Source organism: Gadus macrocephalus, chromosome 14 (genome assembly GCF_031168955.1).
Source record: "Gadus macrocephalus chromosome 14, ASM3116895v1".
In the NCBI taxonomy this organism is placed as follows: domain Eukaryota; kingdom Metazoa; phylum Chordata; class Actinopteri; order Gadiformes; family Gadidae; genus Gadus; species Gadus macrocephalus.
Genome location: NC_082395.1, coordinates 4,522,811 through 4,537,422, shown reverse-complemented (window position 1 = coordinate 4,537,422; position 14,612 = coordinate 4,522,811). Strand labels below are relative to the sequence as shown.

The window sequence follows — 14,612 nt, the reverse complement described above, 5'->3', positions numbered from 1 at the left end:
GGAATGCCAACAGCGAGGGGATTAATTCTGGAGCACAAGGCGCCTCCAAGGGATTCGCTGAGGAAAGTTATTTTTTTTTTGTACCCCCCCATCGAGGAGATTGAGTTTTTTTGCTAGTTTTGCAATTTCTGACCAATCAACACTGAGCTGGAAGTCACACCCTGCAGTTTATCCACACACTGGCCATACTGATAAGCACATACACTTAGACTTAATAATAACACTGTGTTAAGTATAAAAACATGCATTTGTGCCCAATGACTGTTAGTTTGTACTGCTTATACCCATGGGTGATACGAAATGTATGAAACGAAAACAAATTACATTTGGTTAAAAGTTGTGGTTGCATTGCAATAACTCATTCAATTACTGCTTCGTTATAGCAATAGATAGCACGTGGATGCCAGGATGAAAGAATTACAAGAAAAGCGCTGTTCCATTTACGGGGCTCTCATTTGCCCATCAGACATGGAGATGATGTGGTTTTATGGAGGTTTGAAGACCACCTTCAGCTCATTTTCTCTCCATCTCTGCACCATCGTCTCTCCTGGAGGCAGCCCACTTTGATCGCATGAACTTTACAGACGACTCGCGTTGTAAATCCTTTCAAGTCAATAAATAAGCGTAAAAAGGTAGTGAAGGAAGTCATTTTTTTCAGATTATTTTTACTTGGCTCCAGATTCCTGTTTTAGATCCTTTGCAGCTTGTCGTGGTTTTGCCCGTTGTTGAAGTTCATGCGCCAGTAAATCTTGGCCTCTGAAGTCAAAGTTTCAAGCTGGCTGTGCACTTTATAGGAGACAGCATGTATCCTAGGGGAGGTTAAATGTCACAGGGCCTCCCCCCTGTGTGTGTATCAGTGTCCGACACCGAGTCTCTCATGCAGCGTTTGCACGACACACACACACACACACACACACACACACACACACACACACACACACACACACACACACACACACACACACACACACACACACACACACACACACACACACACACACACACACACACACACACACACACACGTGTTGCTCAAGGTCGATATTGTGCTGTTGTTTCGGTTTGAGGGAAGCAGAATCTTGACTCACTGCAACATTGGCACCAGAGGCCCGTTTTATTGACCCAGTATGGGCTTCCTGACGGTCCAGGAACCCCTCCTTGAAGAGGGACAACAGCAGGATCACATTTATGGCAGCTGGACTGAGAGGGACGGTCAACCTGGAGTGGAACTCGGGTATTTTGTAAATAGAAACATGTTTTGAAACATTGAACATGTGTATACAGATTTGTGCCATACATTATATGCACAGTTTTGTGCATACATTATACATGAAATATTATTTGAAAACAAGGTTAATATGTCCTGTGTTCTGTGAAGCTGAAGACTATGTAGGCAATATAACTATATTAAGTGGTATAATACAATTTGGTATGAAGATTTAATAATACTAGTCTTTGGGCAGATTGGTAAATGGCCTAATAACCAAACCTTTGCTTTCCATAAACAGGCCATGGCTGCTCTACACCAGAGACATGTTTCACTGCATGGCTATTAGCTCTTTGTTGGCTGTCAGTCCACACTAATGGGGCTTTCCACCAGTAAAAACGCTGTATTCAGAGTTTTAAAAGCCTCTTTGGGCCTTACGTGGAATGGACTGGGAAGACACTTCATTTTTCACAATCTACTGTTGTATACATTGTGAACTGCTACTTCGCCAGATTCTCCCAGGTGCTGGCGAGACATTAATGCACTGGGACATTTAACACTAAACAGCTTAACAACTTAACACATTCCCCCAGTTCTTTATGAATTATCGACAAAATATCACAGTTGGGAGTGGAAAACCGTCTGAGGGAGGGAGAGATACGAGGAGGTCCGTTCTCGGTTGGATACGAGGCTGGCTGGTGTCAGGATGGTTCAGCAATAAGGAAAACGGAAATCCACAAACTGACAGGCAGGAGACCGGAGATCTTAAAAACTAGATCATTCATATTTTCCATAATCTAAGCGTTCAATTAGCAGAGCAATTTATGTCAGCAAGGCACCAATCCGCTCATTAGTTTTGATTTAACAGAAACCCCAATTACAGGGTTAGGGTTAGGCTTCTTATTTTGGCAAATCTTATCTTCCCCAAATAGTCAGCTCGATGAAACACATGATTGATTCAATTCTTTTCACATCTGAATCTAGTCACTTCAACTTCCCCCTGGGATCTTCCCAACATCTTGTATTTATGATTATGTCATCTGAAAATATGTTGCAACTTCTATGTCAATTAACAAAAACTTTATTGTCATAAGTTGGCCTCAAACCTAACTTGAACCCGTTTTTTTTTTTAAAGGGTGCAGAAACAACAGTAATCCATTATTCTTTCTAAGTTATCCAGACAAAAAAAAAAACACAAAATGGAAGCAGAGTTTGATACACATTTTTCCCCAGTTTTATTTTTTTTAAATATAAAACCTTCCCCGCAGATGAACAGGGTTAAAGAACAGAAATTAATATAAAAAGCCTGTGAAAGTAAAAACACTATAAACGGAGAGCGGAGTCATTCATACTATTGCATTTGTCTTATAAATTAGCCATTCATCGGTTAGGACTGAACTACAGAAGGGTAACGGTCACTAAACGGAGTGCTATGCTGAGACTGTGGGGCCTCGCACATACCAGGGCCCAAGGGAACGCATGGAACACATTCAAGCCTGCCACTCTATTATTAGAAACCATCTCAAAGGTGGGGAGAGAAGAGTCCTTTCTCTGCTGCGTGCGCAGAGCCACGGAGACAGGCCGGTGGGGGCAGTGCAGGGAACGACAGTTGATTTGACTGCGGTCCAGCCACAACAGATTCATTTCAACATGAAAGAAATGCAGATATCAGAGAGAGAATATCACAGAGTGTGTGTGCGCGTGTATATGCGTGTGACGTGAACTGGCCCTCGCGAGAGCATTCGTGCCACATGACCAGGCCTGCGAGAGCCTTCGTGTCACATGACCTGGTCCCGGGAAGTGACTCAGGACTCATATTTACAGTCTCCCAAAAAAAAAAAAATGAAAAAAGATTGATCGATTGGAACGATTGATCGGAGGCGTGGGATAGGGCTTGCTTGGGTTCACTCGCACCATTCATTCATTCCCGACACACACACACACACACACACACACACACACACACACACACACACACACACACACACACACACACACACACACACACACACACACACACACACACACACACACACGCGCGCGCAAATTGTGCAAAACTCTTTGGTGATAACGAGTTCACAAAAAAAACAAGGAAAATAAACTATCCCAAAAGAAATAAAAATTAATTGAGATGGTTATACAATCTTTCCAATATACATAACTTAACAGTCAAAGAGCAAGGAATGGTGCCTGAATATTCAATAAATTAGAAAGCTGAGGATGACTTGCAAATACTAGCCTAGATCCAGCAGGTGGGTTCACAGAAATGAATGATAATATGAAACTATCAGAACCTGGAATAGCGCTAACAATGTTACCGTGTTACTCAAACCAATAAAACAAAACCAACCAAGGATTATTGCAAATCAAAGAAATATCAAAATGGAACCCTCTGTGGTGTACTTTGATGGGTTGTACTCTTATGTAATTGTTTTTCCATCACTGAAACATTGGTAATAACCTCTCTTGTAAACATTGACAACATGGAGAGTTATCTCTAGAGCACTGCTGGTCATAGAAATCATGGACACGTGTCCGTTTCACTCACACCGGACAAATGTAATACTTGACGATGACAATGATGGTGTGCCGGGTGAGTGATGCCGTTCTCAAGCCCCTATTAGCACCTGTTGGCCCGCCGTCTGGAGGGCAGACTGCACACATTCTGTCTGATCACCCAGGGACCTCACAGAGGGACCTCACTGAGGGGCCCTCGCGGTCCCCCCTGGCATCAGGCTCATCAGGTACTGTAGCGTTTAACGTCTTTTCAGCTCTTCATTACAGAAAAATCCCCCCTTCTACACTTGTAGTCACAAGGTTCGTTGTGGCTTGGTCTTTCGTAAGAGTCCTCGGAAAAAAACAAAACCAAAAGAAAAAAGACAAATGAAAAAGAGGACATATTTTAGAAAACATATCCGTGGGAAGTTTTTCATTTTTTTTTCCAGGAACGAATAAATTAGGAAGCGTGTGACACCACGTGGAGCAAGTTCTGGGACCGCCGGAGCTCACGGGCCCAGCCCAGGCCAGCTCAGTCCAGTCAGGGTCCAGTCTGTGCTGCCGGTAGGAGGGACCTGGCTGGTTCTCACGCTGTCCTAACGGAGCCGTTATTGGGGCTGCTGGCCAGCCGGCGGAAGCCGTGGTCGTTCTTCTCCAGCCACAGCTCCGCCAGCTGCTGCGTGGAGCCGTGCGACGACGCTTTCGACCCCAGGCACATCTTGTACTGCTTGGCCTCCAGGTTGGGGTCGCAGGTCACCGGGTGGTGCACGTGCACGATGCCCGTGTCCGTGCTCCGGAACAGCCTGATCCCCGACTGGACAAACTTATTAAAGAGGTCCACGTCCTCCAGCCCCCAGCCCTGTATGGAGGTGTCGAAGCCCCCCGCCTGCACCAGGTCGCCCTTGTACACGCACACGATGCCGAAGCCGTAGTTCCGCCACAGGCCCGTCTTGGCGGTGAAGACGTAGTGGTTGTCGTTGGCCACCTTGCCCGCGTACACCACCTTGGGGTCGTACTGGCTGAAGATGATGGGGAAGTAGGTCTGCTCGCCCCGCACCGTGTTGCCCCGGCAGCGCCCCAGGAAGTCGGCGGTGAAGAGCAGGTCCACGTCGCAGTAGAAGAGCAGCGAGCTGTTGGAGAAGTGCGACGAGCCCACCTCCAGCGCCAGGGCCCGGGAGAAGGAGCCCGCCACCGGCTTGATCTCCATCTCCGTGCGCGGGTACTTCATGTGGTACTCCCTCATCAGCTCCACCTGCTTCACCCGCTCCGTGTTGTTGTCCGTGCTGAACAGCAGGATGAGCAGCTTCACGTTCTGGTTGGGGATCAGGCACACGCGCTCAAAGTTGGCCATGAAGCGCACAAAGATGTCGTAGCGCCCCGACAGCGGCACCAGGATGTTGACCCTCTCGTCCTTGGTCTCCCGCGGGTCCTGGCCCGACGCGGCCAGCTTGAAGGGCACCAGCATCTTCAGCGAGTTGGACAGGAAGGAGAAGGAGTCCGACTCCTTGTTGATGTGGCTGGCCAGCGCCCTGGCGTCCAGCTCCTCCTCCTCCCTGAACTGGATCTGGCTGAAGGTCTGCTGCAGGTAGGCGTGCCGCCTGACGGGCACCGTCATGGTCTTCCCTTTGTGCTTCTTGTACAGCAGCAGCAGGTCCAGCACGTACTCGGCGCCATACAGCGGGTTCACCCGCCGGTAGCCGTACTGGATCTCCTTGAAGTCGATGACGCGGCCGCGCGTCTTGGCGTTGGCGTTGATCATCTCCATCACCTGCATGATGATGTCCTCCAGCGCCTGCCTCTGGGACGAGTCCATGCCGCGCCGCGGCGGCTGGCTGTCGGACGACGAGTACAGGTACTTCCCCGTGAGGAACTCCCACTCCAGCACCTCCTCGCGCTGCCGCGGGTGGAAGCGCATGAAGGAGGGCGGCATGCCCAGCTGCTGGTCCTCGCGGCTGGGCTCCGCCGCCCCGTAGCGCCCCATCTGCACGATCTCCCGGTGCAGCTGGATGGTGCGGTGGCGCAGGTCGGCGATCTTGCGGCTGAGCATGTAGCTGTGCAGCCGGTACTGGTAGGGCGGGTTCTTGTTGGGGTGCAGCGTGATGGCGCGGTGGATCTTGCTGTTGTGGAGGTCCCGGATGTAGCCCTTCTTGTTCGGCTCGTAGTTCTCGTAGAACAGCTGCTGCATCTGTGAAAGAGACGGCGGAGGATGTGGTTAGACACCGGTCATTAGCGTGTTTTTTTCTGCTTTGCGTTGTCGAGGTTCCTTCCGCTGCGACACCAATCATTGGTTTATCCCGGACTCGCGACACAAATGTCCACATGGTAGGTAGGTAACAAACTGGTTCTGCTTGATCTACACGGGTTTTAATGGGCCTAATGTGTGGCATTTAGAGAGGGGTTTACAGCCACCCTTCCACGTTGAGTTACTGCTCAGCCAAGACCAACTGAAGCCTCGCAGTAGTAACGTTCCCCCGAATCACCAGCGTCTGCATGTGTAAACACTGAGACAGCTGCTTAATGCGGCTACTGGAAGCCATTCGAGCGTGCTCAAGAAGGAAGGCTCTGTCTGCGTCGTAGCGCCCTAATGAACAGGGCAGAGCAGGGGGGCCGGCGATGCCGTTTTACGAACACCGGCGGCCCCCAGAAAGCCCGATTTGACGGGGCGGCTCTGGAATGCGGCCACAAGCCCTCCCTCGGGGTAGAGTCAGCACACAGAACCAGACAGGACAGGCACCCAAACCCCTCCGTGGACGTCGTGGAAAGCGATACGTGACGTCACAGCAGGGGGGGAGGGGGGGGGGGTGTCGCCCAGGGGTCTCTCTTTACTTTTCCACGGCTCAACACTGCACCTTTGACTCGGACCACTGCCAATCGGGACGGCTGGCTTATCAAGGGAGGTCTTCTTGAGAAAACTAGGGTTCGGCCTCTTCCCGGCAGAAATCCACTGAATCCATTACAACAACGCCCCAATGAATCAGACGCAGAAAATAGTCCCGATAACGCCTCACATTCCCAAACCCTTTTCAAAGCGCCGACGTGTTAAGAGAGGAGAGGATGAATTAGGGATGCAGTGTATTTTAACATGCAGGCCACGGCTGGGCCCAGCTGGCGGACAGCAGCGGCCATCATCGGATATCTAATGGCCCAGGATGTTTACGTCTTCTGTAGCCTAATCATGATTAGCCACCTCCCATTTATCTGACCTTTGCTATCAAAAGGGGGGGGGGGGGGGGGGGGTCACAGCAGCTTGTGACTCATTACAACAATTTTTCACAGCTGTTAACCCCAGAACCACACAGTTTCCCAGAGGGAGACATAAATCCCCTAAAAGCGAGAGTGGAGTCCTTGTTGACTACTTCTCAGAATAAAGGGAGATATGTGCAGGACTCTGGGAAGATGGACAATGAAGTGAAAGTTCATGGCTTAAATCTGAACTGTGATATTCAACAAGGTTCTCAAGGGAGGTCCTTATGATGATGACGAATAACAAAATTCATTGTTTTATACAATACTGTTTGTATGTGTCGCTGGCTTCAATGTAACCCCGGTCGAGGTTTCGTTCCCAGCGGTCATCCGTCACGGTATCGGAACTGGTTCCACCAAACACACTTTTTTTTTTCATATGGAATTTCCCTTCCTCTCTTTAGAAAACACGGTTATCAAGTAACAACACCGCCGTTATCAAACAAACAACACTGTCAATCACTTGGCACAACACTATCTCCATGTTTGGACGTATAACATAAATCCATTGGCATTGCCTGGGCACGCATGAGTCACATCTCTGGAACGACTGCATCAGCACAGTGATAGCATGGAACTAGTCTGCCTCCAGAGCCGGATTCCAATACCCCGGTGTGACCCAACGGCGCGCTCTTTGGCTAGTAGTGTCTCTGCGATGTCGCCCCGTTCTGGTCTCGCTCGGCCGGTTTGATGAACGCGAGGCGAGCCAAACCGTTGGAAGCGCTTTGCTCGATGTGCCATCGAGTCGTAATAGTCATCATAGTTCTGCAGATGTAAGCATCGGGGTGAGATTTATTCCTGTGCTTCGGTGGACATTCATGCGGAGGGGTTGAGGGGGCACCAACTATCACCACCAAATGCCAATGAAGTCACTTTTTGGCAGCACTGCCGACATGAATAATAAGAACCCGAGAATAAATGAAAAAGTGCCAACAGGCGGTGACCCATGAGGAGCATGCATGAGAAAACATCTATTAATCCACCTTGCCGGATGTCCAAAAGGCTTTTAATGTCAAGCCACATGAGATGGATGGTAAAGGGCCTTCGAAAGTCCGGAGGAAAATTGTAATGGTTAACGTTGACATAATAAATGTTTTAACATTAACAATTTCTCCTGCCGAGTCATAACACGAAGCTGGCTGTTAAGTGACCAACCATCACTCTGCAAAGGAGACGGTGTGCGTGCAGGAACACCAATAGGAAATGAGAAGGGGAAAAGGTTTGGCTGGGGTGGTATTCAAGCCTGGTGCCACTCTCCTACTGGGCCATGCAAATCTAATTGGCGACACCATTATGCCGCTGTAATTGGATCTTTTATAGCGGAGTGTGGTCTGTCCAAACTCATTTCTCTTCCTGGGAAAGAGCTTCTCACACATATAGGCAGCTCCACAATGGACGTGATCTGCAGATTTGCACGCTGTGTACCAGCATCTGAAGGGAGGGAAGAGACTCAGGAGCAGGAGCCTACTCACTAGTGCAACTTCATCTTCATAAGAAACAAAAGGTTTCGGCTCAAATATATTATATATAATTTTGTGATTGTCTATTAAGTGGGATTATTAACATGCATGATGAAAACTGTGGTCAGGTTTCCCTTCCCGAATGCCTGATATTGTATGCATTGTTTTTATTTACATAAAGAAAGGGATTTGGGTAAGAGTGGTGTCAGGGAAGGGGACCCTTTCAAGAGTAAAATGAGCTCAAAATACATTTTTGGGGCGAAACTACAGTTCTTTAAAACCCCACGGACGCAATTTCAACTTGTCCTTTTTACCTAAAGAGGACAAGTTGAAATTGCGTCTGGGGGTCTTCTAAAACAGATTAGATTACTTACAACAAAGCCAGGTGCACTTGTGCCCATACCGGATCAGGATATTAAGAGGCAACAGGATATGAGAAAAGGAAACACAGACCTGCCAAGTCTACAAGACAATCTCTGAAGACTGTTTGACTTTCATTGATACCAAAGTTAAAGTGGACACACGCAAAACTCCCCGCCTATCCTGGCTTTCATTGTAATGCCAGAGTGCTTAAAAATGTTGAAGTTGTTTTTCTTTTTTTTTTTGTACAATACTAATACAAATAATTGCCAATAGTGATATGTTTCGTCGTGCTCAAAAACAAACGAGCTGGACCGGGAGGGGATGGATGAAGGCCAGAGATCCGGGAGCGTTTAATTTCCCAAACCACTTTGGGGAGGCCAGGGAATTTGTGTGTGAGCGGAGTGTCTAGCTATTGTGCTCTACAATTATCCACATGCAGCCTTCCGCGTGTGCCAACTTGTCACCTTCCAGCTTCAAGCAACAAGTGCTTCATGCCCACTGTATGCAGCAGCATAAGCTGTGTGTGATGCTTCCAACCGTATGAAAGGGGACACTGCATACCATTCCACTGAAGTCACGACAAGCCTGAATCAAAATGTATGCAAATGAAGTACTCTACTTCGAGCCAGCACACAATCAAGCAGGTTTTCAGCAATGCAGAAACCCTTGATGCAATGGCACTGGAATCCATATCCTACTGTTATGGGCTGAGAACCCGGCGTAGATCAATCATATCATAATTGGACCCAATCCCATTATCTAATGATCACAACATCATATAAACTACAACATTGACTCACACAGGAGGCATACAACCAAAGAACGAACTTGGCAGCAGTAAATAGCTTTGTGACTGACAGAACATGCGCTGGCTCTTCCCTTTCCCCCCCCAGGGAAAAGGATGAACAAAGACGTCATGCTTTCATGGGGACATTATGACTTATCAAGACATTACTCAGTCAGTCATTCATCCCCTTTCATCCCTGTAAGGAAGCACATAAACTTTAATTGTTAACGTTTAGTGGCTGAAGACTCCTGGGAGTCACTTTCAGTTTGCAAAAGAAGAACAAGGGAACAGACGCGGAGTGCAACGTGTGGAGAAGAAGAAGCCTTAAGAGTGGACATCAATGAGCGTACCGTGGAGGTCGAAGGACACAGGTAACTCCTTTTGGATCTCTCCGACCCTTCGTGGCTCTGTTGTGCCATGAGGTGAACACAGCAGACGTGTGCTCGGGAAACACTGGGGTCTGTGTGGCGTGTAGCGAGGGGTGAAGCTTTGAGGCGCCATGGAAAAGCGCCAACACTCTTTATCAGGCGATGACTCTCTGGGGAGACTGGCTCAGCAGGTTGATGGGGGACTCAGCCAAACAGACACCAGCCACTTGCTCAATTTGCCATCAAAGGCATTGCGTTGAGTACTTTGATGATGGGAATCTGGACAGGCAGACAACCGATAACCCGCCATACTTTAAGATCATTTCAACATTCCCCACTTATAAACCCCAAGCAGCCGGCTGTCACCCATCTGCCCGCAACACCCAGGAAAATATTTGCTGGTAAATTATTAAAGCCCGCTTTCTATTTTTGCAACTCATGTTGGGATGTCATTTTTTGGACAGCCTCAGAGGATGTCTCTGGTTTCCCATGAAGTCTCCTCTCCTAGGCAGACATAAGCCCAGCCATGATCCTTATCGTCCATTCATAAGGCTCCCTGGGCCATGGCTCTGGTGACTACAGAAAGCTGAGAGCACCTACGAGGGAGGAATGCGAAATAGCCCCCCTTTTGGTTTGTCTCTCTGCTGCGAAAACCGGACAAGACTTGGTGACAGAGAGCAGAAAAGAGGCCTTTGTTCCCGCTAGTGGTTCCCTTCATCCAGATGTCTTTCCTTGAATACAGCGCTGAGGGGGGGCCGGGAGATCACAAGGATAAGATCCGTGAAAGTACGGACGGGTCTGCGCCATGGCCTTTCATCTGGATGCGAATCGACTGATGCAGACAACCGCACATAATTAAAAGAATTCTATGAGCTGGGAAATATGTTGTTTAAGAGCCTTCTGGAATATTGGTCTGGGAAAATGTTCAAAACCTGAAATAAATGTCTGATATAATATATATTATACAGCCATGTCGGTTAATTTGATCTACTGGGATTAAAGATTTACGACAATTAAAGTAAATTATTTTAATGTCGAGGTATCTCCTCCCAATGAGGGTGGGACTTGATAAAGAGTCAACAGAAAGCACACAATAGCCGCACTGTTTTAGGAATCCTATCTATGGCATTAGAGTGGAAAGGCTGCCCCAGTTATCTGGAGAGATACGTGGGCACCGGACGTTAGGCTGGGGGTATTCTTGGCTTGATTCTCTCTTCAGGATACGGCTTTCCAAATCGGGCCCCAAAAACAGACCTGCCACTTTGCCCTTATCACCACCACAAACGAATCCACTTCTCTCTAGTAGAGGGGGACGTCATCTCTGGCAGGCTGAGGATCTGGGTAATATATCATCTCAATCGCCTTGCTTAGAAAAAAGACACTTGCTATTAAATGAACAAAAAATAAGCATTGCATTGGTGCAATTGGGAGCCTATATCCGGTGTGCAAGCAGGGCTGAATTAATCGTTCTTCTAATAATAAATAGACAGAGGCCATAGTCTTCAAACTGGTATTGCGTTACCGGATAATGGGTATGGTTTGAAAACGATACCCGCCCTTATGAAAAGAGACATTGTACCAAAGTAATCACTTCTCACAATGTCTTATTTATTTATTTAATAAACTCAGCATTGGTCCTGTTGGCAGAGTGCTGAAAGCAGTCTTGTAGGAAGCCCAGAGTTGTCTTTCTGCATTCGGTAAAAGATGCCAGTTAAACTCCAGAAGTGGACAATAGATTTTCTTGGGTCCCATATGCACAAAAGCTACTAAGCAAGAAACCCTCAGTACCGGTCTGTCAACAGTAGCAGCCATTACGGCTCATAACTATTCACGACCAACAGTCCTATTTATGCATGTCGGGCGTATTACAGGGCCAGGCAGGAACTTTAAAATTAGCAGGGGGGCTAATATAAAATATACAATGAGCTGGCTTTAAACAAGACGTGCTTCGGATACCTAAAATGTTCCATTTGACTTTTTCCAGCGGTATTCCAGGTGTGGTCAGTGGAGCAGCACCTAACAAGAACACAAAGGCACCGCCACACAATATGCCGAGCAGAACCAATACATGATTGCAGAGTATGAAAAACCAGAGGGACGTTTATTCAACAAAAAATACTTTCATCCTAAATTACAGTTTGTGCCAGAACCAAAGGCCAACTTATTCTTGGTCTTAAATAACTTACTGGCAGCTGCTGGTCTTTTCATCTGCTTCAGGGCTACCTCACAGCTAACGTCAGAGGCTAACAACATAGTAAAACACAACCAAAGAAGTTGTAACATAAAGCTGAAACAGAAATACATCAACTGTATGACTTCCTTTCGAATCATTGAGTTTTCCGATACAACGCGGCCTATGAAACTATATTGCTTGCCACAAAATAACTGTCAGCTTAAAAGGGTAATTGATGATTACTGGGTTATTCATTAATGGGTTACAAGTAAGGCACCGTGATACTTCAGGCACAAGCTGAGTCAGCAAGAAGGTGTACTGCTGCACCAGTGAGGGGGAGACAAACGGAATGAGACAACTATATCCCCAGGAGGAAAGGAGTAGAGAGTTGTGCATCCATCTACACCAGTTCTGTTTTATGGAATATTCCAGAAAAACATGCTGGCTGGCTATCCATGTTAAAATAGGAAAGACTAAATAATCCTGATTTGCTCAACTGCATGGGGCTCAACCACAGACACTTATTCAACTGAGCGTTGAATTGAATTAAAATCTTATTCAATGATGGCATATTTTAATGGCAATGCTCTTTTAATGTTTAAAGAAAAAATTGACATTGGGGTTGTGGAGTTCATATCTAAATTACCGGTAAGTTAGTATGCATGTTGTTGACTCAACCTTTAATCATGATGGACATAATAGAGATAATATCTAATGTAATACATTGCTATAAAATAATATAACCTATATAAGCAGGCTCTGTTTTCTAAAGGCAGGAACTACCGCCTGCAGGGGGAAATGAAAATCCCTTCAAAGGAAGGGGGGCTTCTCGGGGGCGCTGAGATGCTCCCGGGACGGACGGCCACTGGATCAGGACAGAGACAACCGGCACATTGTGTGGGGGCGAGGGGAGCGGAGGGTCAGCCACAGCGGGACTGTGACAGACCTGGCAGGGCACAGGACTATGCATGTCAGAAGGGCGAGTTGACCTCAGCCGCTTCCCAGCAGAAGGGCCTGGCTAGAGAACAGAAGACTGCTGACTCGGGCCCTCCTCCTCACCTCCACTCTGGGGGAAGACTGATAGAGAGTGAAGGGAGGCTCTTCCTATTTGCAGTGGCTGCGGCCCATAGTCCCATGGTGAGTTCCTGTGCGCCACAAAAATGGAGCTCAAGGTAAAACTGAACTGCAACCAAATGAATATTGAGTGACTCAACGACTCAGCAAAAAATGGTATTAGTATTAACACACACACACACACACACACACACACACACACACACACACACACACACACACACACACACACACACACACACACACACCCCCCGAATGTCCCAATCTACGGTGCCAAAACATCCCATCCATGAGGCGGGTGAGTGCCCTCCCCTCACAGGTGTCGCCATTAGAAAGCGAGCGATGCCTGAAAACCAACGGAGCCCTATTAAAGAGATCACGCTATCACAGCCTCTGGTGCTCATTAAGTGTAATAACACATTCACCGTGTGTGTGTGCGTGCGTTTCATCCAGTGTGTCTCATCAATAGGGGGACTTAATCCACACACCCACTCTCAGCTAGCCCTCATCAAATCCAGCAACCAATCACCCATGAACAACCGGGAGGGCGAGAAAGAGAGAGAGCAGTTAACATGTCGGTCGGCTGTGGGCTCCAGCATAGTGGGCCGAGTGGACCAAGGGCGTATCCCATTGGCCCACTGTGCTGCCTGACATCAAGGCCTAGGCCTCAATTAAAACCCTCCATGAAAAAAAAAAAAAAAAAAAAAGCCAAGGACAGAACTAGCCAGCACTGGTTACGTTTCTTTTTTTTTTTTTTTTATTGTGAACGGTAATTATAGCTCAGCGGTGGGCAGCGGCATACTTGTGGAGATGTGGTGGTGCACGTAGCTAGCGTTTAGCCAGGGCCGCCCAAGGCCGGCCCGAAGGCAGCCCAGGGAAAGGCACCGGGACCGGGCCCGTGGGCGTAGGAAAGCGCAGAGACGAGCGGCCGTACACATTCTGGTAACTGAAAGTGAATGTGTATAAACAGGCCTATAATCTGCACCCCGGTCTCAGCCCTAAACAATCCCTGCATTCTGAAACACCCTTTGAGGTTCTTTTTTTTTTTTTTACCGCACAGCCATGTTTTGTAGGTTTTATCAGCGTGTGTCTATACCATGGTAAATGTGGCATTAGGAAAAATAGCAAACAAAGGGGCCCCAGGGGACACCTGTGTGATAAGGAGGGGCCCCACCACTGAGGCTGGCCAGCTGGGTGCTGGGAAGCAATCAACTGTGGCGATGGGACTCAATCATTGGAGGGTGCCAACGTATTATGCACACGGCAACCAGTAACAAAAGATTCTTGCTTCACACTCTGCCATTGCAGTCCAACTCATGCTCTCACTGTCAAACGCAATTACAGTCCGATACATGCACTCGCTGTCAAAACCCATGTCAGTCAGCAGCAGCCTAAAAGCTCCAGGGTGCGAAAAAGAACAGCTATTTAACACCTGCTTCTT

At 47.7% G+C, this 14,612-nt stretch overlaps 1 protein-coding gene across 1 annotated transcript in view; it reads right to left on the bottom strand.

Moving 5' to 3' along the window:
* Nucleotides 1-2,418: 2,418 nt before the first annotated feature.
* The window catches only part of chsy1 (chondroitin sulfate synthase 1), a 35,501-nt gene continuing 23,307 nt past the window's right edge, over nt 2,419-14,612 (bottom strand). Inside the window, exon 3 of the mRNA XM_060072119.1 lies at nt 2,419-5,888. Within this exon, the coding sequence (XP_059928102.1) occupies nt 4,290-5,888 (1,599 nt within the window). The 3' untranslated portion in view covers nt 2,419-4,289. The remainder of the gene's footprint in view (nt 5,889-14,612) is intronic.